The sequence below is a fragment of the Hermetia illucens genome, chromosome 5, assembly GCF_905115235.1.
Source record: "Hermetia illucens chromosome 5, iHerIll2.2.curated.20191125, whole genome shotgun sequence".
In the NCBI taxonomy this organism is placed as follows: domain Eukaryota; kingdom Metazoa; phylum Arthropoda; class Insecta; order Diptera; family Stratiomyidae; genus Hermetia; species Hermetia illucens.
Genome location: NC_051853.1, coordinates 82,794,511 through 82,815,898, shown reverse-complemented (window position 1 = coordinate 82,815,898; position 21,388 = coordinate 82,794,511). Strand labels below are relative to the sequence as shown.

At 42.5% G+C, this 21,388-nt stretch overlaps 1 protein-coding gene across 1 annotated transcript in view; it reads left to right on the top strand.

The window, feature by feature from the left end:
- LOC119656605 (dorsal-ventral patterning protein Sog) overlaps nucleotides 1–10,331 on the top strand; it is an 87,700-nt gene extending 77,369 nt beyond the window's left edge. Inside the window, exons 4-6 of the mRNA XM_038063039.1 lie at nucleotides 6,128–6,193; nucleotides 6,282–8,542; nucleotides 8,638–10,331. Of these exons, the coding sequence (XP_037918967.1) occupies nucleotides 6,128–6,193; nucleotides 6,282–8,542; nucleotides 8,638–8,856 (2,546 nt within the window). The 3' untranslated portion in view covers nucleotides 8,857–10,331. The remainder of the gene's footprint in view (nucleotides 1–6,127; nucleotides 6,194–6,281; nucleotides 8,543–8,637) is intronic.
- Nucleotides 10,332–21,388: the final 11,057 nt, after the last annotated feature.

The following is a 21,388-nucleotide window of genomic DNA, read 5'->3' as shown; positions in this document are numbered from 1 at the left end:
ACGACCGGCTAGAGTGCCAAATCCTGGGGCGGACAACAGGACAAATCTAAAGAAATATATTGTTGTTCATAGGAGCTTTGCAAAACTTCAATGGACAAAACTCTTCGATCTGCAAGAGCTTTTATAATCATCTTTTTACTGTGGAATGAAATAACATTCCTGAATATTATCGCTTATCTAGCAGATATAATTTACAACCCCCTATTATCAAATTCCATCGAAAGTTTCCTTTGATTACAAAAAAATTATTGGATACAGAAAACAACCATGGAGGCGGGCGTCAAATTTCATGACCTCCGCTCTTAAAAAAATCTTCAATACTCGGTTTACCACATTTTCAATTTTCTGTTTGATTTACTACCAACTTTTGTGCTAACAAAATAAACTAATTCAAAGCGGGTTTTCCTTTAAAGTCACAAATACGGATATTGTTGAAGAAGGCAGTGGTTCCCGAAATACAGTATTTATGATTCGAAACAAATAAAAATTATCGAGTAAGGGAAAATTCTCCTCCGTTTTTTTTAACCATTGGCTAACAAATAACCTCCACCGTTTGTGTCTTCAACTTATCACAACCTTCTTTGATTAAGCATGAAGCTTGTACTGAATCAACTACACCTCGGACATCGGCAGGAGTAGAGGACTGATCTTACCAGGAACTTTTAAATTCAAATTTTCCCATAAAATTTATTCGATTATTTAGGCGATTTGGGGTTTAAATGAAGTCCAGAAGGTCTTCCTTAGTAGGTATTCTTTCAATCTCTCGAAACGACTTTTCATATACGCTTTCACGAGCCAAAAAATTTGACATCTAGTGCTAAGACACATGGGTAGAGGTGAGTGAATATGAAACAAACGTCGCATTATTTTTGTCACATAATTTGATAACATCCGAGCTCGTGAGAGAGCTTAGATTATCACCGAGAAGAATCTTAGCGCCGATTCAAATTGCGTCACGGTTTCTCGATACAACAATGATACAACAAGTAAACAGAATGACCTACGAAAATAGTAATCCGATTCCAATTCCAAAGTGAAATCTATAGGATATAGAAATATGGCAATGTTGAAGAATCGATAACAACTGCAACTATGTATATCAGAAAAGAGAGTTTCAGGAGAAGTTAGAAAGATCCAAAAACTTGTTAGGTACTATCAAGCTTTTTCTATCACGAAATTTCATTGATTAGATTGAAAACTATATCACCTAATTTTTGGAAGCTGTAAGTTCACTACTAGAACAACTGAATGCGCTTTTATCGAAATTGCTGTAGTACCTTTAGCTTAGACTTTCGAGAACCTGCACCGTCCAATAATACACCGACCGTGGACTAGAAATTCGTTTTAGAAACTCAAATGGTGCTAACTGTCCCAAAGGTTGTTAGATGAATTTCCTCTGGTACCGCCGTTGTCAGTTACGCTTGAAGAGTTCGCAGTTGACCGACGGCCGTAACATGAATGGGATGCAGTTGGTCTGTCAGTTTTGAGTAATTCAGGCGGCCGGAGATCGAACGGAGAATGATTGGGCCACCGGCCAGACAAATGTGCTTATGCTGTGAGCGAGAATTTTATGGGCATCTTCATCGTTGATAAACATTTTCTATAAGTGCTCACGCATAAATATATTTCAAATTTGCATTTCAGCACCTTCCACGTCCAGATGTCGCTTGGCTTGCCGGTACGTGACTGGTACTTTCAGTTCAACTGGCAGCCGCGTGCACTACAGTCTCTTCCGGCGTAACTAACAGGTCGAACTAAACGTGGATGACGGGCTTTAGGAAGGGAAAACCGGGCCCAGCATGGAAGTGGTAGAGGCTGTCCAAAATCACATAATTTATCTAATATTATTCAAGTACCCTTCTCTAGATAGACTCGATACTGGAAAGTATACTAGATGCCTACCTTTCTAATGAGTAAACTCTTTCGCCTCCTCCTTAAGCAAGAACGTGAATTTTCCCCCCATCATTCATGTCGGCCATAAATTTTGTATATTGGATATATGATATACTTCCGCTTAATCCAAACATTTCTTCTTACTAAAGTGAAATTGAACTACATTTCTTTTTCCGAATTGAAAGCTTATAACACAGAAAATTGAAAAATGTAAACTACTCGCGGAAATATAAATAAATAACAATAACAAACTAAGCAGAACTTGAAATGAGAACGGAAAGTTCTAAAATAAACTATTTTCAGTAATAAAAGTGTCGAATTCTAATTTAAATTTTAATTGAACATTCCTATCGAAAAATTCCTCTAGAAGTGAATAAATGACGCTTTGATTGTTTGGAATTAAAATGTGAATACAAACCAATAGCAACTCCTGGTGCTGACGAGTATAGTATAATACATTTTAATTTAGAGGAACTAGTGGAATTGTGTTCTACTGTAAACAAAGCATGAAGTAAATAATTGATGAATTCTTTCAAAATATAATTTGGGGTAGCGACGGCAATCACTTATAGCACATTAAACGAAATTGTCGACGGAAGGACGGATCAACTTAACTTTGAAATGAGGACTTCCTTAAAATATTTATTGAGTTTATAGCAGCAATTCATAATAAGCCACATTTTCTGGGTTCTATCAGATGAATAACATAACCTAATAAACTTGGACTTACATTTAGACAAACCTGGTCTACGGAGCCCCATCGACAATTTCACTTTGAGAGTCAGATTCCTAAAAGATTCCCATGTGGACTGGTAGATTTAACCAATAACCAATTTCAAAATGGTCACAATATATCATAAGTTGAAACACGCCAAGCAACAGCTTGCCACCTCATGGTTTTTTCAAGAAAGAAATAAAACTCCGTTTTATTTATTGAGCTTCGGTGATATTATCCAGCAAGACCGCCGTGCTTAGCAAGTATACACAGATTGATGTATCGTCAGTAAACAAAAAAAAGCTATTCATTGCAATTTGATAATGACGTTCCATGATATCTTAAGTAATAACTACTAAAACTTTACTAAAACAATAATTGCAGAATTCGCACCAAACTTTTTAAATTCTGTTCTTATATTATTATTTGTCTTATTTCTCCACCAAATAGTTCCTAACCCATTCCCAGTCCTGCTTCCCTTTGAGTCTCTGCTTTTTGCCACCACCTTGTGTGTTAACCACCTACCACCTCGTGTATTAACCACCTAACATAGAAACACGTCACCACTGCCTTTTTTAAGTTCAGTAAAGCGCAAAAGACGGTGAATTTGTGCTTCCTGAAAGGCATCATGACAAAGAGATGAATCTCAACTGGAATCATAATTTGGTTGCTAAGGTCAGTGAAATGTAGGTTGAGTCCGATTCACCTTAATATATACATAGAATCCCTACACTTTGAAATCGCAGCCAAGGGGGACATAGCCCAGTACGCCGATGAGTTCCTCGTCATAGTATCCGGTAACTCAAGGGAGGAGGCAGAAAATTTGATTGTGTTAAACTCAAACCGTCGTTAAATCTAGAGAAATCCGGTACTATAACTTTTGCTAGCAAACAGACTTCTTCCGACTTATCACTAAGAGCTCAAGTCTGAAATACAAGAAAGCCATCACCTTCCTCGGGAGGGTAATAAATAACAACACCCGCTGATAATTGGGGACTATATAGACTACATCCCGCACGTGAAAAATAATGGAAAGTTGCATCTGGGTCCAACTACGGTCTACACCCCCAGGAGGCCCTTAGACTGTGTAGAGGAGGCATTAGGTTAATCCTTGATTACGTTTCCTCCTCCACACAAGTTACTCCCAACTATCTCGCTAAGAACACTAAATTATTCAACAGCTCTTCTAAGGTATCTGGACATGCCCCCCCCCTTTCATGTAGTATTTGCCTTTGCCAACGAGCCTTCCCTACCCTACAGAAGATCTCTGCACGCAGCAAGAAAAATGACAAGTGATAAACCGAATAATTTCGCTACATTCTCCCTCGTCAGTCATGACGATCAACAAAAAAAACGTATAGTTACTTTTAATGCGGGGAATCTATTTGGAGAAGTCATTGCTTTGTATGCTTCAAAAAATTCTTGGAATGTTTCAATCATGCTTCTCGATAAAAGGATGATATCAATAACCTACTTAAATTAACAATTGAAAATCTCCAGACCACAATAGCCCATTTAACCCAGCATATCATCGCCAATTCCCTCTGCTTTGAAAACATTTCATAATTCAACTTCCAAATGAACACATTCAATTGAAAATAGCAAAATTATTTAAAATGTACGAGCATGGATTACATGTGGTCTATACGCTTCCTGTTACTTGCGGTCATCGATTGAATCATTATTCGGTCAACGGCCACCACATATTGTATCATTGCAAGTACAAAAACCTAATAAATTGCATCACTTTTAATTCAATGATCATTGCTTACAGCCGTATTGAATTTCATTTATGATCCCATTATTTGGCGTCAAAACGAGCGCATACTGTCAGTACCACAGTTGGTTGGGAAAGTGTCATAAATTCCATGTACGTCTCCACCGACCTCGCACACATTCATTACGCCTGGAGTCGCCTCTATTTGAAAAAATCCCAGTAAATCTCTACTGATCAATTTTGATGAAAGTTTTCGAATTTAATAGCATTTCGGGGCAATGGTTTTTTCCCACCGCGGAAATAATCAATGAATTGGACCTCTTGATCTTGTAATCCTCCAATGCATGCCGATCTGTGCCTTTTCGTTCGACACAAAGAATACCCATTTATTATCTCCTCAATCAAATTCTTAAATCACCCATGATCATCTCATTAGGCTTTCGGGCCACAAGAATAAATCCGAAAGGGAATGGTAAGGAATGGAATGTCTTGCATTCGTCTATAAGCAACGCGCATCATCATCATTTTCGAAGAAAATAGCGTGGTCGTTTCATTTTTATCTGATCCCAGAACGGGCAAGTACCCAAAGCAGCAGCCAAGGATCAGCAATCATACGCTCTCGTCTCGAGTCAAGCCCACATCGAAAAGCAAGCAACCTCCAAAGATTCCGAAGAAGAATCGAGTTCCAGTTGCAATCTTGTGTGATCTGTGTGCACCAGCCAACCAAACACCATTCTACATATATTATTTGACCGCACATCTATTTGCCGATACCTCGACGGTGTGCTCGTCAATTTTCCAGGTCGTTGGTACCCGTGTGTCTCTTCTGTTGTGTTGAAAAGATAAAGATCACCGAAGGTGTCAAATTTGTCGCCCTGTCGATGTGTTCTTTCTTCCCTTGGCCTCTGCTCTTCTGCCTATTTTTTATGATTATTATTCCAGCGACGCTGATCTTAACTGATCCTCAACGAAGGCCGTAGCCATTGAGTCGCATACTGAGCTCGTGAATAAATGAAGCACTGGGCGAGGGTTCTGGCATATCTTATTTAGTTGATAGGCACGATAATTAATGTAATTTTAAAGCGCCGAACCTGGAATTGATGTCAAAGCGGACATGACATGGGCCGATCGTTCAAAAGGCGGTCTTACCCTCTATACTGGCCGAGTTCAAGAAGATACAGCGTATCGGACCAATTTTCGACCACTGTAATGAAAAACACAAGTTTGTACCTTACATTTAGATCCCTCTATTTGAAATCTTAGACCTTCAATTTAGACCCCCTTGTAGCAAGACAGGCTAAGGCCCTATGCTTCGTACGACCACAATTTATGTCGCGTAACGCCTAATCCAAGATTAAATCCAATCCCCTATTCCAACCGAATATTTCTAAACTCCACTGTCCCAAGTATTATTCAAAATCGGGACACAATACGTTCCGATCTCTATAAAACGTCTTAATGGTCGCCTATAACGATCAACAGATTTAACCAAAAGAATCTCTCCTCTGGACACTATATACAATGTCACACCTTCCGACTCTTCTTAGAATTTGGGTCCCCGGACCAGCTCAAATTCTCATCGTTTGCACTTAAGCCCGGTCATAGTTTGAATCGTCACAAGCACCATTGGAATGCAAAGGAATCATCTTAGTTAACATTCCATTCATTGTTACTCTTTTGAATGGCCCAAAACTCTGTCTTTTCTCGTAATTGTTGCTTATTGTGTTAAAAGATTTTCTGTACAAAAAAAGATGAACAAAAAATATCTCATTTATGACTTCTTCCTTTCTTCTCACCTACAGGTACGGAAATAGCTCAGGTGGTTCCACATCAAGTCGCGGCCGAGGAAGAAGAGCGCAACATGAAACGTAAGTATCTACGCCTTGAACAAAGCACATTGAAATATAATATATCCCTTTTGAGCGTGAAATCTCATTCATATTTATTCTTTTGTAGATTTCGCTGCTCTATTGACCGGACGGACGTCACATTTCCTAAAAGAAGATGAAATGAAGCCGGCATACTCAACCAACAATCCGCAGAACATCGTTGCAACCGGAAGATTTACGTTCACCAAGAAGAACCTCTACTACTCGTTCTATATCTCGGACAAGGCAATTCGCCCACGTTCCGTTCAATTCATAAACAGCGTCGGCATGATCATTGAAGAGCACAATCTGGAGACACCGTTTAATGGGCCATTGAACCTGTACCAGAACAAGACTGGAAAGATATGCGGTGTATGGCGCAGGGTGCCGAAGGAGTATAGGAAACTGTTGAGGGAGGAGAGAATGTCGGTAGTGCTGCTTTGGGGTGGAAACTATCAAGCCGAGCTGGCTCTAGCTGGACGCATTGCAAGATATACCGCCCTATCCACTGAACTGTTCAGCTCTTTGCTGGAGCCAGCATCAGACACAAAGCCAGACCAGATGTCAGGCGCCGGCGGAACCGCGATAGTCTCCACAAGCAACGGGGTTACATCATCCATTCATCTGACTCTTGTCTTTACTGGTCTCTTCGTCCCCGATGAGATAATGGACGCACTAATCAATATTCGCATCGAATCGCTGGAGCGCAAACAAATCATCCTCGAGGACACGCAGAGAATCAAAGATCCCGATCCATATGTGAATGTTCTCGAGATTTCCTCGCCAGTCTCCACCCATGACCTACGACTTTTGAGCCGCGGCAAGCTTGTCCTAACCATTGAATCACGCAAGAACCCAGCTCTGAAGATTCAAGGGCACATCGTGACCCGCGTCGTTTGCGAGCTGTTCCAAACACTCTTAACGCCCAGCAATATTGGCTCCAACACCACCACAAGTGGGCTGGCATGGATGTATCTTAATCGCGAAGGCTCATTAATTTATAACATTCAAACTGATGAGCTTAGTCTACAGAAGAATCCCACAATTAAACTCGTCGATGATGGCACCAAACGGCGCGCGACACTTGAAGACTTGACGCCCTCGTTTAATTTCAATCAAGCAATTGGAAGCATTGACAAATTAAGCCCACGTGTTTTGGAGCCACTTTATAATGAAGAATTGGCCATAAATATTGCGACAGATGATGAGCCAAATTTGGTGCGCGGGCGACTGATCGCACGACCAGTTGCTGACGCCCGAGATTCGATTGAGCCGATACTCCTCAAGCGGATGGAGAATAACACGCCAGCACATCTGATGGGCATGGCGTGGATTGCGATCGATAATGAATGCAATTTACATTACGAAGTCACGATCAGTGCATTGTTCGGGATACAGCAGACATTCTCCATTTATCTGGAGGAGAAACCTATCGAAGCGCCGGGAGCTCCTGTGACGAGGCAACTTCTCCGCGACTTCAATGGTTCATATGTGGAAGACTTTACCATGGAGATTCCGTCGGCAGAACTCGCGAAGCTTGAGACTAGCGTCTGCTACTTGGAAATCGAGTCAAAAGATGCAAATAAGATCCTCCTACGCGGGAAACTAAAGTCTACGAAGGTACCAAACCACTGCTTCCCTCATTATACAGACAACAATGTACCGAGTGTGGTATCTGCTTTGGAGCAAAACGATAACACGCTGCTTCCTCCGGATTCCAAATGCTACCATTCAGGCCGTTTCTACGACGAAGGCGAACAGTGGAAGAGCAGTATGGTTCCATGCACTGTCTGCTCCTGTCAGCATGGACGGGTCAATTGTGACAGCATTAAATGTCCTGAAATCAAGTGTAAACCGAACGAGGAGCGCGTCATGAATAAAGGTGAATGTTGCAATATGTGCAAACCGATCAAAACAGTCAACGAATCGAGTAATTCGGCCCAGCGCGGATGCTACTTGGGGGAACAATTCCACATGGCTGGAGCCAGCTGGCATCCTTATTTGCCTCCAAACGGATTCGATACTTGCACCACATGCACTTGTGATTACACCACCCTCGACACCAACTGCATCCGAATGGAATGTCCTCCACTTACATGCTCAGAACGGGTGGCATACCGTCCAAATAAGAAGGCGTGCTGCAAAGTTTGCCCCGAAGCTAAACCACATGTCGTCGAGAAAGACGTCATGCAGGACGAGCGATCGAGGACTCCGACCACGAAAACCAGTGATGAGGTCCTAGCGAACGGTGGGTGCAAGGTCGTCAACACAGTCTACGAGAACGGACAGGAATGGCATCCGATAGTCGCATCGCACGGCGAGCAGAAATGTGTAAAATGTCGTTGCAAGGTAAGTTTGAATGAAAATTATCCCCACGTATTAGTCCAAATCCCACTAGGATTCTTATTTCCATTTACTTATTGTTTCCTCATTGCATTTTTCAGGACTCACAAATATCCTGCGACCGTAAGCGCTGCACACGGTCTGTGTGCAATAGTCGCATTGCGGCCAAACGAAAAGGTCTGCCTGTATCCGAAGGATCCGAATGCTGCACTTCGAGTCAATGCAAGCGAACGCGAAGGCATCAGAACAGTCGTCGAATGCACCGGGATCGAGACGAAAAGCAACAGTCGCAATCGCTAACGAAAGCAATCCGAAGCTGAAAGGAACACGCATCATTTAGTACAACTGCCTCTCAATTTTTGTTTTTAGCTTGAAAAAAGTTTGAAAGATACCGCATCTACGTACATCTACCAGAAATAGTTAATAGGCCGCCGCAGGTGTTGCAGCCTGCAGCCTACAAATGAAACGGCGAGCCTTGCTACGTCGAATTCTTCTGCACAACTACCAAAACACACATTCGTCACCTTTATTCAGAGAATCAACTGTGTTAACGAATGAATGGTATATTGAATGGTTCTGTGCGAGCTCACATCTTTGACATCATCTTTCCACCATCCGCCATAGTGAATTCCTGCATACAACTCAGCAACTGGGAATGGACAAACGGAGTAGACACCACTTTAGAAATAACTTACTTTATTCAGGGTTAGACCGGCCATCATTCGAACCACATTATATGCACGTAAACCTGAACCCATCATTAAGCTCTTGTCCTAACACAAGAACCCAGAGAAACGCAACATAGCACACACACTTAGCATAATAAACTGAAAAACTAACATTCTTAAGTTTACTTTAGTAATGATGATTATTATTATTATTTTTATGTAATATTTATTACGCTCATGGCGAATTTGCAAAAATTCAGCTCTCCTCCAGTAAGGAGGATTCATTAAGCTAACAACTAAGTACTAAAAGTATAATAAGTTAAATCTATTATACGATTTTTAATTTTTTTAATTAATTTACGTTATATTACGTTGAGAATTAAAACAAAGTATGTTTTGTTACCAAGTACCAAAGACTGACTAGAAAGAGTGATAGCGCGAAGTGGAGGTGTTTCGAAGTACTGAAAGTGAAGGACTTGTTTACTTTCAAAGCGATTTAAATTAAACTTATCCAAAAACGGTGATTTTCAATGTAATGTCCTTTTGTGTGTACAAAAGATTGTAAATTCGATTAATCATGCAAAACTTTAGATTCAATCAGGACAGCGATATGTAGTTGGCCACATGCGCCGATTCCTACTATGTACGTCCTGTGGAGTATTTGTGAAGCCAAACATTGTAAAACATTTGTAAATTGACAATTACAAAAAAAATCAGTTTCTTTTTGTATTATTAGTGGAAAAATGAGAATATGCGATTTTCGAAAGTGTTTCGACCCATGTAAATGATGACAATTTGATAATGCTCTGTCGCGGCGCGGATAAAGCAAATGATCACTTTTATGAATGAAATAATCACTAACACTATGATATGATGTTGGATTATTTTATGAAAATGAAGGGAAATGTATAAACTTGAATGCAGCTTTTTGTAATAATTGATATATCCACACTATTTTATGATATGTAACACTTGTGCCTTGTATACTTAACTAGAAACTGAAAAATCACTTGAAGTATGTAAATGTTAATTTATAGAACATTTAAATTTTCTATGGATAATTGTAATTATATTATATATTATTATATATTATTACTATTGGTATAATAAACAGTATATTATATTTATGACATCAAACTCCAGTTTTATTATTCGAATAAAGAGGAACGTTGCCACACTACAAACCTTGCAACGAGAATATTCCACCCAATGGACGTCATTTAATTCAATTCAATTTTTATTTCTTTCCCCTATCTTCCCTGCTTGTCGTAAGAGGCGATTAAAAGGGATAAACATTCGGGGGCTAGCAACTGCAAATTTTGAAACTTTATAGCTACCGAAACGTCCTGAGTAAAGTTGCCAAATCTCCCATCAGGCGCGTCTCTTCGTGCGGATAAGGGACCGCTCGGTTGATGCGTTATGGGTAGGCCAGGTAGGTGCGAAGTAAACGCCCACCCGTGGATAAAAATTGGCTATTGGAAGGACACCCAGAAATCAAACCAAATATGGAGGATGAAAACTGTAGTTTTTTTACGGTACAGCGCTTCGGAAACCCAGTACCGGCGGTGTTTAGGAGTGGGCAAGCGGACTCCCGACCGTCGATTTCCAGCGACCGCAGTGCCTCAGTAGTGGAAAACTTGGCTGCTTTGGCATCTAATGCTACAAGAGATCTTAGTGGAATGGGAATGAGATCTACACGGGATCCTTTTCGAAAAAGCTCAAAACTTGGGAGGTCACCATTGAAGGCTACTTTACCCCTAGGCAGTCGAGATTCGTCAAGGAACTCGGAAAAGAACTTGGAGAGTCCCCAGATTAACATAACTATCGATACTGTAAAAGGCGATCGTGGAAAGCAGCAAACTGCAACAGCGTTTGTTTCAGCATTGGGGAACGCATAAATGGACTCTGTGAGTTCATTAAAGAGAGGCGGAATATCCACCAAAATATCAGGGCTCTGATATGAGGTATTAAGTTGTCCTATATTAGGGCGCTGGAGGAGAAAAACGTCCAAGCGTCATGTGGGAAAGTCACACGGGAGACGCAACATAAGATAGGTGAAAACGCGGGCAAACGGAGTAGGGACGGAATAGTGAACCCCTTTATGTCCACCAAGCTGCCAAGGAGAAAAAGCCTCATCACTAAAGAAAGTTGCGCCGGCGAAAGTTCCGAGTAGTTAGAAGAAAAAGAAAACAAAGAATCATCGGAAAGTGATCATTATTTCCAAGAAAGGAGCCGATATCCTTCGGAAAGTAAAAGCCGATCCGGAACTGATAGACCTGGGTGGCAGTATGAGCCATATCAGGCGTACGGGAAAGGGGGCCAGGTGGAGAAGGTGATAGGTGAGCAAGCTGACGTGAAAGTTCAGAAGCAAATAGTGATTGAGTGCAAAGACCTAAACCAGGTCACCTCACAAGAGGATATCTGTGCTGTCCTAAGGGAACAATTCAACCTTAACGAAATACAAGAAAGTGTCATCAAAAGGGTGAAGAAGGCATATGGAGGTGCACAGACCGCTGTTATTAGCTTGCCGGGGGAATCAAGGACTCAGGGACAACTGATTACCGCGGGTAAGGTAAGATTAGATTGGGTCGTCTTAAGTAGCAAATATCTCCCAAGAGATGCTTTTCAGCAGCAGGTACTAGCGAGCAAGATAAGTCGAGAAGGTGCAGGAAGTGAGGACAGGCAATGCATGTTGCAGGTGGCGGTAGGTGCCCGGCATATAGGAGGGAGCTGAATTGTAAGGCTAAAGGAGGTTGATACAAATCAACCTAAACCATTACGAGGCAGCTTAAGTCTTGCTCTCGCAAACCATTCGACAGTCAAATATGGACGTGGTAATATGTGAACCATACCGAAATTAGGTTAGTGCTACGTGGATGAAAGACACATCGGGAAACGCGGCGATATGGGCATATGGACAGCAAACCATTCAAGAAATAAAGGCATTCCCGGGAGCCGGCTTTGGACGGCGAAAGTCAGGGGCGTCCATATCTACATTTTCTATGCTAAATAAGATGGTGGGATACTGAAGGGAGGCAATGTACTTTGTACTCTGAAAAGCCAAGTAGTAGCAGATATGAATCCGGCGTGGGCTTGTTTCTGACGACTACCGCAGGCAGCGGTTTCTTGACCTGGGAGCCGGTTTCCGACAAACTTCTGACTGCAAGATTCCGATCCACATTAATTTACATCACAATTGTACAATGCTACGCACCAGCGAAGACTTCCGATATCTATCTTCCGGATCTAACAACACAAGTGGTTGGAAAACACGGTGTTAGCGGCCGCAATGACAATTTTAGGAGGTTCGGGGATTTCTGCAACTTCCATGGCATATTGTTCGATCACAGGCCGTACGAGCAATCAGATCGCCCACTTTGGGATTAGCAGTAGATTCAGCAGTTATCTCGTGGATGTGCGTAATAAGAAAGGCGCTGACATCGGCCCCGAAAGCTGATAGTCGCTTACGTGCGCTTACGTGTTGCGTCCGCCACTTCTCGCAGCTTCAGGCAACTGCAACCGCCAAGTTGTATAATCCGGCTGCCGCTCGACAGTAGGAGATGGCCGATACCGAGCGAAATCCCGAGAATTTCTGCGTAGTGAACGCCATGACAAGAGAGAATTTGCTATTGCGCTGGTCAGGGAAGCGGAACATTCCGCAGATTACAATGACTTCAGAAACGTATAGCGCATCACGAAAAAGCTTGTATGTGGTCGCAAATCTCTCAATAGTCCTATAAAGGACGTCACCGGTCCACTTTTCATCCACGATGATGAACAACTGAAGAGGTGGAAAAAGCACTTCACCATGATTCTTGACCATATCACATCCGGTGAGGTTCCTCCCCTTGTGAATGAAATGGCTAGTTACCGCAGCAGAGGGATAAAGGCTGCTCCAACAAGCAGAAGAGAAATTATTTCGAGTTATTTATCGCTGCACCAACAGTTTCTACAGATCTACTGCTTCTACTCGTACGGAAATTTTGGGAATTCGAGACCTTTCTTAGAAAGTGGTAGCAGCGGGTCAGGCTGGTTTCCGATCAGAATCCTCCTGCATTGATCACATCAACACCCTACGGACTATTTTGAAACAGTGCACGAAATTTAGATCTTCGCTGCTCCTAATCTTCATTTATTTCCAGAAAACTTCCGAAAGTGTGACAGGGAGTTTATCTCGAATGCTCTACGCTATTGCTAATAGCTATTATCAGAGCGGCATATCACCAATGGCGTAATAAACGGTATCCGGTCTAGGCCTGCCTTAATAAGGAACTCCAGACATCCGAATTTTGCGCCGAGATCTACCAATCGGACATCCCAAAAAGCTGGTTGGCGTCCTGACCTACGCCATCGCTCCATCTCAGGAAAGGTCTGCCTCGTCTTCTTTTTCTACCGTAAATATTGCGCTTATAGATTTTTGGGCTGGATCATCCTCATCCATACGAATTAAGTGACCCGCCCACCGCAGCCTATTGACCGGGATTTTATACACAACCAGATTGTCATGGAATCGCTCATAGATTTTGTCGTTATGTTAGCTATGGTATCGTCCATTCTTATGTATTGGGCCAAAAATTTTTCGAAGGATTCTTCCCTTGAACGCGGCCAGGAGTACGTAATTTTTCTTGCTAAGAACCCAAGTCTCCGAAGAATACACAAAGACTGGCAAGATCAATGTCTTGTACAGTAAGAGATTTGATCCCATGGTGAGGCATTTCGAGCAGAACAGTTTTTGTAAGCTGAAATAGGCTCTATTGGCTGCCAACAACCGTGCAAAGAAATAGAATAAGCTTGTCCCTAATCAAAAAAACAATCTTTTGGTTTCGTTAAAATTGTGCTAGTATTGTTTCTGTGCTGCCATGAGGGGGTAAACATAGAAAGTGACGACCACTGTCACTTGAAAACTGCAGTCCTTCGTGAACACCTGTTTGCGACGTATCATCGGAGTACGCTGGTCTGAAACTGGTGAATATTAAATATATATTTGCTATATGCGCCCGCATTAAAATCATTTTGCATAAAACAAAATCAATTTATATATAGAAGTTGGGAATCTTCAAAAGAGATTGTATTATATTTTGTATGGCACAGTGTAACAACTTAGGTGATTGTATGATAGACAAAAGGCCATCTGAGCTGATTGCAGGGTAGAGCTATCGTAAAAACCCAAAGAAATGGCGAAATTGGCCCTGAAGTTCCGTCTGCAAATACTGCAGTTCCACTGAAGTATCTCATCAACACGCACTTGCATGCTTCTGTTTTCGCTAGAGTGGGAAATGTGAGGGGAGGTCCTTTATGGCACTGCAGTTCCTCTCATGCTCTCACTGAATGGGACTGAATCAAAATTTGAAGCTGAGTGCCAAGACCACGACGTATCGTATCCTCAATCGATGTTTCTCATGACTCAGATCTTCAGAAGGTGCAACCTTTGTAATTCCCAGAATTACTTGGCATCGTTAAGTCATTTACTTGACAGCATTCAAACATAGTTTAAGTTACCGAATAATACGAATGCGCCAAAAAGGATAGAACAGCAACTTTCTTAATGATAGGAACTGGAAACCTGACTACAGCCGGCCTGTGGGTGATACTATTGCTAAACTGTTCTAAAATACGGGGAAGGAAGGCTCGGCACAAGGAAACTTTATCCTCAAAGCAGAAGGGACTATAGAATTGCCTGTCATAACCTTTTCCTCCGCCTGTACCCGGACACACAGAAAAAAGGGAAACTGGTAATGTAGGCGCAACTGGTCGCACGCCGGTATGTCGAAACAGATTCATGCAACCCCGAAACCGTGAACTGGGGAAGGCTCCTAGCCAACGACAACGCAAGGAACTGCGAAAGAAGGCGAAGTTTCTTGGGAATGAGGACATGGACGTTACTACACCACTAAGTGTGGCGATATCCAGAGAAATGGGACACTGGTAACTCCAGTGAGACCCATACTGAATGCAGCAGACTTTTCAGTTAACGGCGGTTTTCATATTAGGCTGCACTTATGTCTACAACATAAGAATTAGTCAAATTAACCTGCAGCATGCCAAAGCTTCTTTCTATTTACTGGCGGCAAGACTGGCAAAGTTGCAGGACTCCCCTTATATATTTCTGCTTCAAGAGCCATGGGTTCGTTTTAACAAAATCTGTGGTATTGGATCAGTGAAGGGGACTAGAATCTTCTTCGATGAAAGATCCTCGAGACCGAGGTCCTGCGTTCTGATGTCAAAATTGGTAGAGGCAACCAACCTGAGACAATTCTGTTCCCAGGACCTTGTTGCGGCCAACTTACAATACCAGGTTAATGGTAAGAGGAGAAGCATCATAGTTGCCTCTACTTATCTACCCTATGATTCTTTGTGCCTTCCGCTGACGCAAAAACTAAGGGATCTGGTAGTGTATGCAGAAGTGGCCTTGAACTCTAAATAGGTTGTAATGCAAACGCTCAGCATATTTGTTGGGCGGTAGCAAATGCAATCCTAGAGGAGAGAAGCTGTTTGATTTTATCACTTCACTGATGATCGCGAACTTAGGGTGTGCCCCTACGTTCATGGGGCCAAGAAGAAGTGAAGTAATTGACCTAACACTCCGCACTTCAAAGATTAGAAACTGGCGAGTACTAGATGAAGTCTCACTCTCAAATCATGCTTACAATTTAGTCTGCCTATTGCAGGCGTACTACCTATAATACAAAGAGAGAATCCTAGGATGGATTGAACAAAATTCAATGAACTTCTTGGCGGCAAAGTTGAACTCGCCAAGCCACTAAGCACTTCTTTTGCGATAGAACGTCGGTTGAAAACGCAGAATCATACACTTTTAGAGTGCTTTGAAGAGGCTTGCCCTATTTCCCGGGGCCAACGTGGTAAATGCGGCGATGGGAGTGTTCTTGGACATTGACGGGGCGTTTGACTGTGCTCCTTTTCAAAACCCCATGATGCCGCCAGAGAGTATGGCGTTGATAAAGCCTTAATTAAGTGGATCTTTGATATACTAACGCAGAGAATCCTGTGTGCTGAGGTGGGGGTTAGCCGCTATCTTATAACGGAAGCAACGAAAGACTGCCCTCAAGGAATTGTGCTATCGCCACTTTTGTGGGGTATGTGGATCAACTCACTACTGTACTTATGTGAAAGTCGTAGCTGTGCTAGTTGTTGGGCGATATCTCGGTGTATGGAAATACCAAAATGGTATTATTTACAAAAGCAGGAAACTAAATGGTCTTTGCCTTCCAGAGATGAGCGGTACAACCCTTCAACTCTCCGGAGAAGTGAAATATCTGGGAGTTATTCTAGACAAGAAACATGTAGAGGAAACCATATATATATATATGGACTGTGTAGGCACTTTACCTCTACGAGGGGATTTAGGCCTCAGTTAGTAATGTGGATATGTGTTGCTATCATTAGGCCGATGTGTGTATTATGCATTACCCAATTTGCAGCTCGTGGATTTGTTTATTCAAAGCACTGCAATGAGAGCAGGTTATAGAGTAATTCGATTAGATCTATGGGGAAATAAAGGATGTGGCGAACACAGAAAGGGTTCTACGAAAACCACCCCCATTTCTCCTTCCATATCCCTGCAAGACCATCGTGAAGTATTACTTCGCTAGGAGGGCTCTGATTTGCATAATTAAATCACACATCCGTCACGCTTTCCAGGCTCGATTCAGTTCCTGCAGCTTTATCTCACTCAAATTTGCTTCCGGCCTCATCACCTCACCCACAAAATTATAGAGCCCGATAACTGCGTTGAGGGCGTCGTTTAACATCCCTCTTTCAATCGCGAATCTCTAGGTTCCATGATTAAGTTAAAATCTATTGTTTGTTGAAATAAAGGCTTAATTATAGATTAATATATTTATATTATATGTATCCACCGAGTCCCATAAGAAACTGTGTTAATTAGTAATTACATTCTTCATGTTTTCGCTCGCGAGTGTCCGGATAGCTGAGTGGTTAGAGCGCAAGGCTGTCGTACGGAAGGTCGCGGTTCAAATCTCACTGGTGGCAGTGGAATTTGTATCGTGATTTGACGTCGGATACCAGTCGACTCAGCTGTGAATCAGGGTAATAATCTCGGGCGAGCGCAATGCTGACCACATTGCCTCCTAGTGTACCGTTACGGTCTTAAATGAAGTGCTCTAACACGCTTCAAGGCCCTGATCCAACATGGATTGTTGCGCCAACGATTATTATTATTATTATTATGTTTTCGCTCAGCCCATTTCACCACCCCTGCGATAAACAGCCGGCGACTAAATTGTGGCCCTCCAATATTAAGCATCATCCTTGCATTCTGAGATGAAGTAGCCTTTGCTGCCTTTTCGCGCGCATATTTTAGGTGCCCCTTGAAACTCAACTTGGCATCGATCACTACCCTCAGGTATCTAATGATCGATTTTGAAAGGGTCGCGTGATTACCAGCCCAAATTTTGATGGCATTTTTGGTTTGATTTAGTTTGCGATTGGTAATTAGACCCGCCGGAATCTTATCTTCGCCAGGTCCAGTTTCATCATTTAGAGCCATGCTTCGATAGCCTGCAAAGCCAATCCACGTTGCCTCCTCTAACACGCAAAGGCCAAACACTACGTCATATATTATGTTCCACAGCAGGGGCCCCAATACAGAGCGTTGGGGAACACCCGTTGTTCGCCTCGTACCGGGTTCTGACTTTCCTCTTGCCCTTTGGCAAAACCTCCTTGTTGGCAGACACAATGCTCTTAACAGCAAGATTTCTGGGTTCCACCTGTACTTCGGTCTCCTTCTGGGGTGGAACTTCCGTCGCGGCATTGCAGAGTCGAATGCCTCACTTACCCGCTGAAATAGCTGGTTCACCTTTTCCAGCCTTCAGTGGGCTACCCCGCTATCCTGATTTCTGCTCACTCGACCGCCGTCTAATCCATTTCTGATGTCGAGCAAGATAGATGTGTACACAATTATCCTTTATGATGTAACCTCATCTAGATCCTTGCACTCGATGATTATCTATTGCTTTCGAGCTTCCACTTCCGCTTACACCACCTAGCCGCGAAAGCGATCCACTGACTTCTCGCTGGATTTGTTAACTTCCAAGATCTGATCCCTTTCCGCGTACTATCCACGCTAACGTCAAAGTCTGTCGATTCCGGATCACTTTCACTTTCCGAAGGGTATCGGCGTAAGACATATCTCCTTTCTTTTAAATTATGATTATTTCCGGATGAATCTCCGTTGTCTGCTTCTGCCACTTCTTGCTGCTCCCCGTAATCCATTGCTCGGGTTTGCCGATTCCTCTTTTGTCAATGTTGAGGCCGTAATCGAGGAACTATTAACTTTCCCCGGTTCAGTTTTATTCTGCGAAGAAACTTTTTGCTTCTTAGCTGCTTGCCGGACACTATCAAGTTCACTAATTCCGCCTCTCCTCCGTTTCACCGCGTTCTCACCTACCTTATATTGAGAAGGTATCCCTTGCGTTTCTCGTGTGACTTTGCCACATGACGCTCATTTACTACCCTAATATAGGACAACTTAATGCCTCGTATCTAAGTCCTGATATTTTCGTGGATATTCCGCCTCTGCTTGATGAACTCACATGCATTCTCCCAGTAAAAGAAATGCTGCTCCAATTACAATCTATCAGACATAAGTTGATGGAAGCTTGGAATTTTCGACAAAAAGTGGTCACTTTTCATATGCCTCTCCCATGTAACTCATTTTTGATCATCATCATCATCAACAGCGCAACAGCCGGTATCCGGTCTAGGCCTGCCTTAATAAGGAATTCCAGACATCCCGGTTTTGCGCCAAGGTCCACCAATCCAATATCCCTAAAATCTGTCTGGTGTGCTGATCTACGCCATCGCTCCATCTTAAGCAGGGTCTTGCTCGTCTTCTTTTTCTACCATAGATATTGGTCTTATAGACTTTGCGGGCTGGATCATCCTCATCCATATGGATTAAGTGACCCGCCCAACGTAACCTATTGAGCCGGATTTTATCCTCAATCTGAGGGTCATGGTATCGCTCATAGATTCCGTTGTTATGTTAGCTATGGTATCGTCCATCCTCATACAAGGGCCAAACATTTTTCGAAGGATTCTTCTCTCGGACGAGCCCAGGAGTTCGTAATTATTCTTGCTAAGAAGTCTCCGAAGAATACACGAAGACTTGCAAGATCAATATCTAGTACAGTAAGTGACCCTATGATGAGACGTTTCGAGCGGCACAGTTTTTGTAAGTTTAATTAGGCTCTGTTGGCTGCCAACATCCTTGCGCGGATTTCATCATCGTAGCTCTTATCGGACATCATGAGAAGAACGCGGGTCGTTCTTCTCATGATGTCCGATACCGTACCAACTTCCTTCATACAGATCGAGCAAACGGCACGAGACTTTGGGCTGAAGATCAATGAAGGCAAGACAAAATATATGGTGGCAACGTCAGCACCAAAAACCAACCAACCAACAACATCAAACCGCACTGTTCAAACGGGAAGAATAAAGATACGAGACTACAACTTTGAGACCGTTGATAATTTCTCCTATCTAGGGTCAAAAATCATATTTTTGATGCTTTTCGCAATTATAGCAGAAGTTACCATTTGAATGCTAGGTGCACCTCGTTACTAAACGCCACAAACAATCCTAGAGGGGTATTCCTCAAATCTTGGATAGAGCAATACCAGATAAAGTATAAATGCGAATTATACGGGTCAGATAGTCCAACCTGGCCCAAGGCAAATTCCTATTTGGATTTGGGTATTGCTGACGCGCACCTGAATTTTCATTTTAGAACTCCTCAACGGAAACTACAGACTCTTCCTTACGATAGCGACCATAAAGCTATTCGTATTGAGGTTCTGTTTGATAGACGAAGAGTTCGCCTTCTGCTGATGGACAGTGGCGTCCACAGGCTGAAATTTAAGCAAACAGAAGAAATTCCAAGAGAAGTTTATTCGGGGAAGGAAGAGGAAGAGGAATTCCCACCTTTTGAAGGGAAACTGATAGTACAATTGCGCCAGGTAACAGGAACTTAAGCAACGAGAAAATACTTCAGTATCTTCTCAAGAACGGACTTAGGACCAACGCGACTTTCGGAAATCCTGGAACGAGGTGTCCATAATTTCAAAAGCAGCCTAAACGGCACTAAAATTCTCCAGTGCAATCTTGCGTTGCAGGCTGATATCATATCATATAATCTGCTTGATTACTTTGTCTAGTGCGGGGAATTAGTCTCCATATTTAGACGGGTAAACAATAAGAGGTCATCCAGTATAGATGGCATTTCCAACATAGTTCTCAGGTATTTATCGGACATTGCTATTCGGAATTATGGCATCCTGTTCAATAATTTATTGAACAACTCCTTCTTTCCCGGACAATAGAAGAAAGCCCGGGTGTTCCCGGTCTTAAAGAGAGGGAAAGATTCAACCAGAGGGGGAAGGATTCAACCAGTCTCGAAGAGATTTTGGTATTGAAAGCCTTAAACGGATATATCAAGAGGAAGGAATTACTGGTGAATGTGCAATTTGGATTTTGACCTGGGCATTCGACAATACATGCAATAACGAAGGTGTCGTCTCGTATTTGCTGGCGGATTAACATTGGTGAGTACGGGTGCGTGCCTTATGGACATGGAGGAGTCCTTTGATACCGTCTGGTTGGATGGTCCCATCTTCAGACGCTTAGAGAACGAGTTTCCCAATCACCCCTACTGATAATATGTGGCATGCTGTACGGCAAGTGCTTTGTCATCACAGATGGAAATCTCACTACTAATATAGAATTTCATGTTCTGAATGAATTGCAGGAAGGAACAGTGACTCCGCCCACGCTTTTTGCAGTATTTGCCCGCGAATTATTTAACTTGTTTGAGTTCAATACATAAATCTCCGAAAAAGTGCCTACATGGCACATCAGAAGGTAACTGAGGTACAAGTTCAACTTCAGAAGATGTTCAATGACATTAAGTTCTTCACGAACAGCTGGCGAATGAAAATTAATACCCAAAAGAGTGAAACGATTCTGTTTCGAAATTCTGTGGTATACGCCAGCAGGAACTTGAAAAGGATTGGAGAGATTTCGTCGAACGAGGATGGTTCTGTGCGCATTCCTCATAAAAAGTGAGTTAAATACCTGGATGTGCGTCTTGACGAACGTCTCCGTTTTAATAAGCACGTTAAAGTTGCACTGAAAAGCCCTCGCA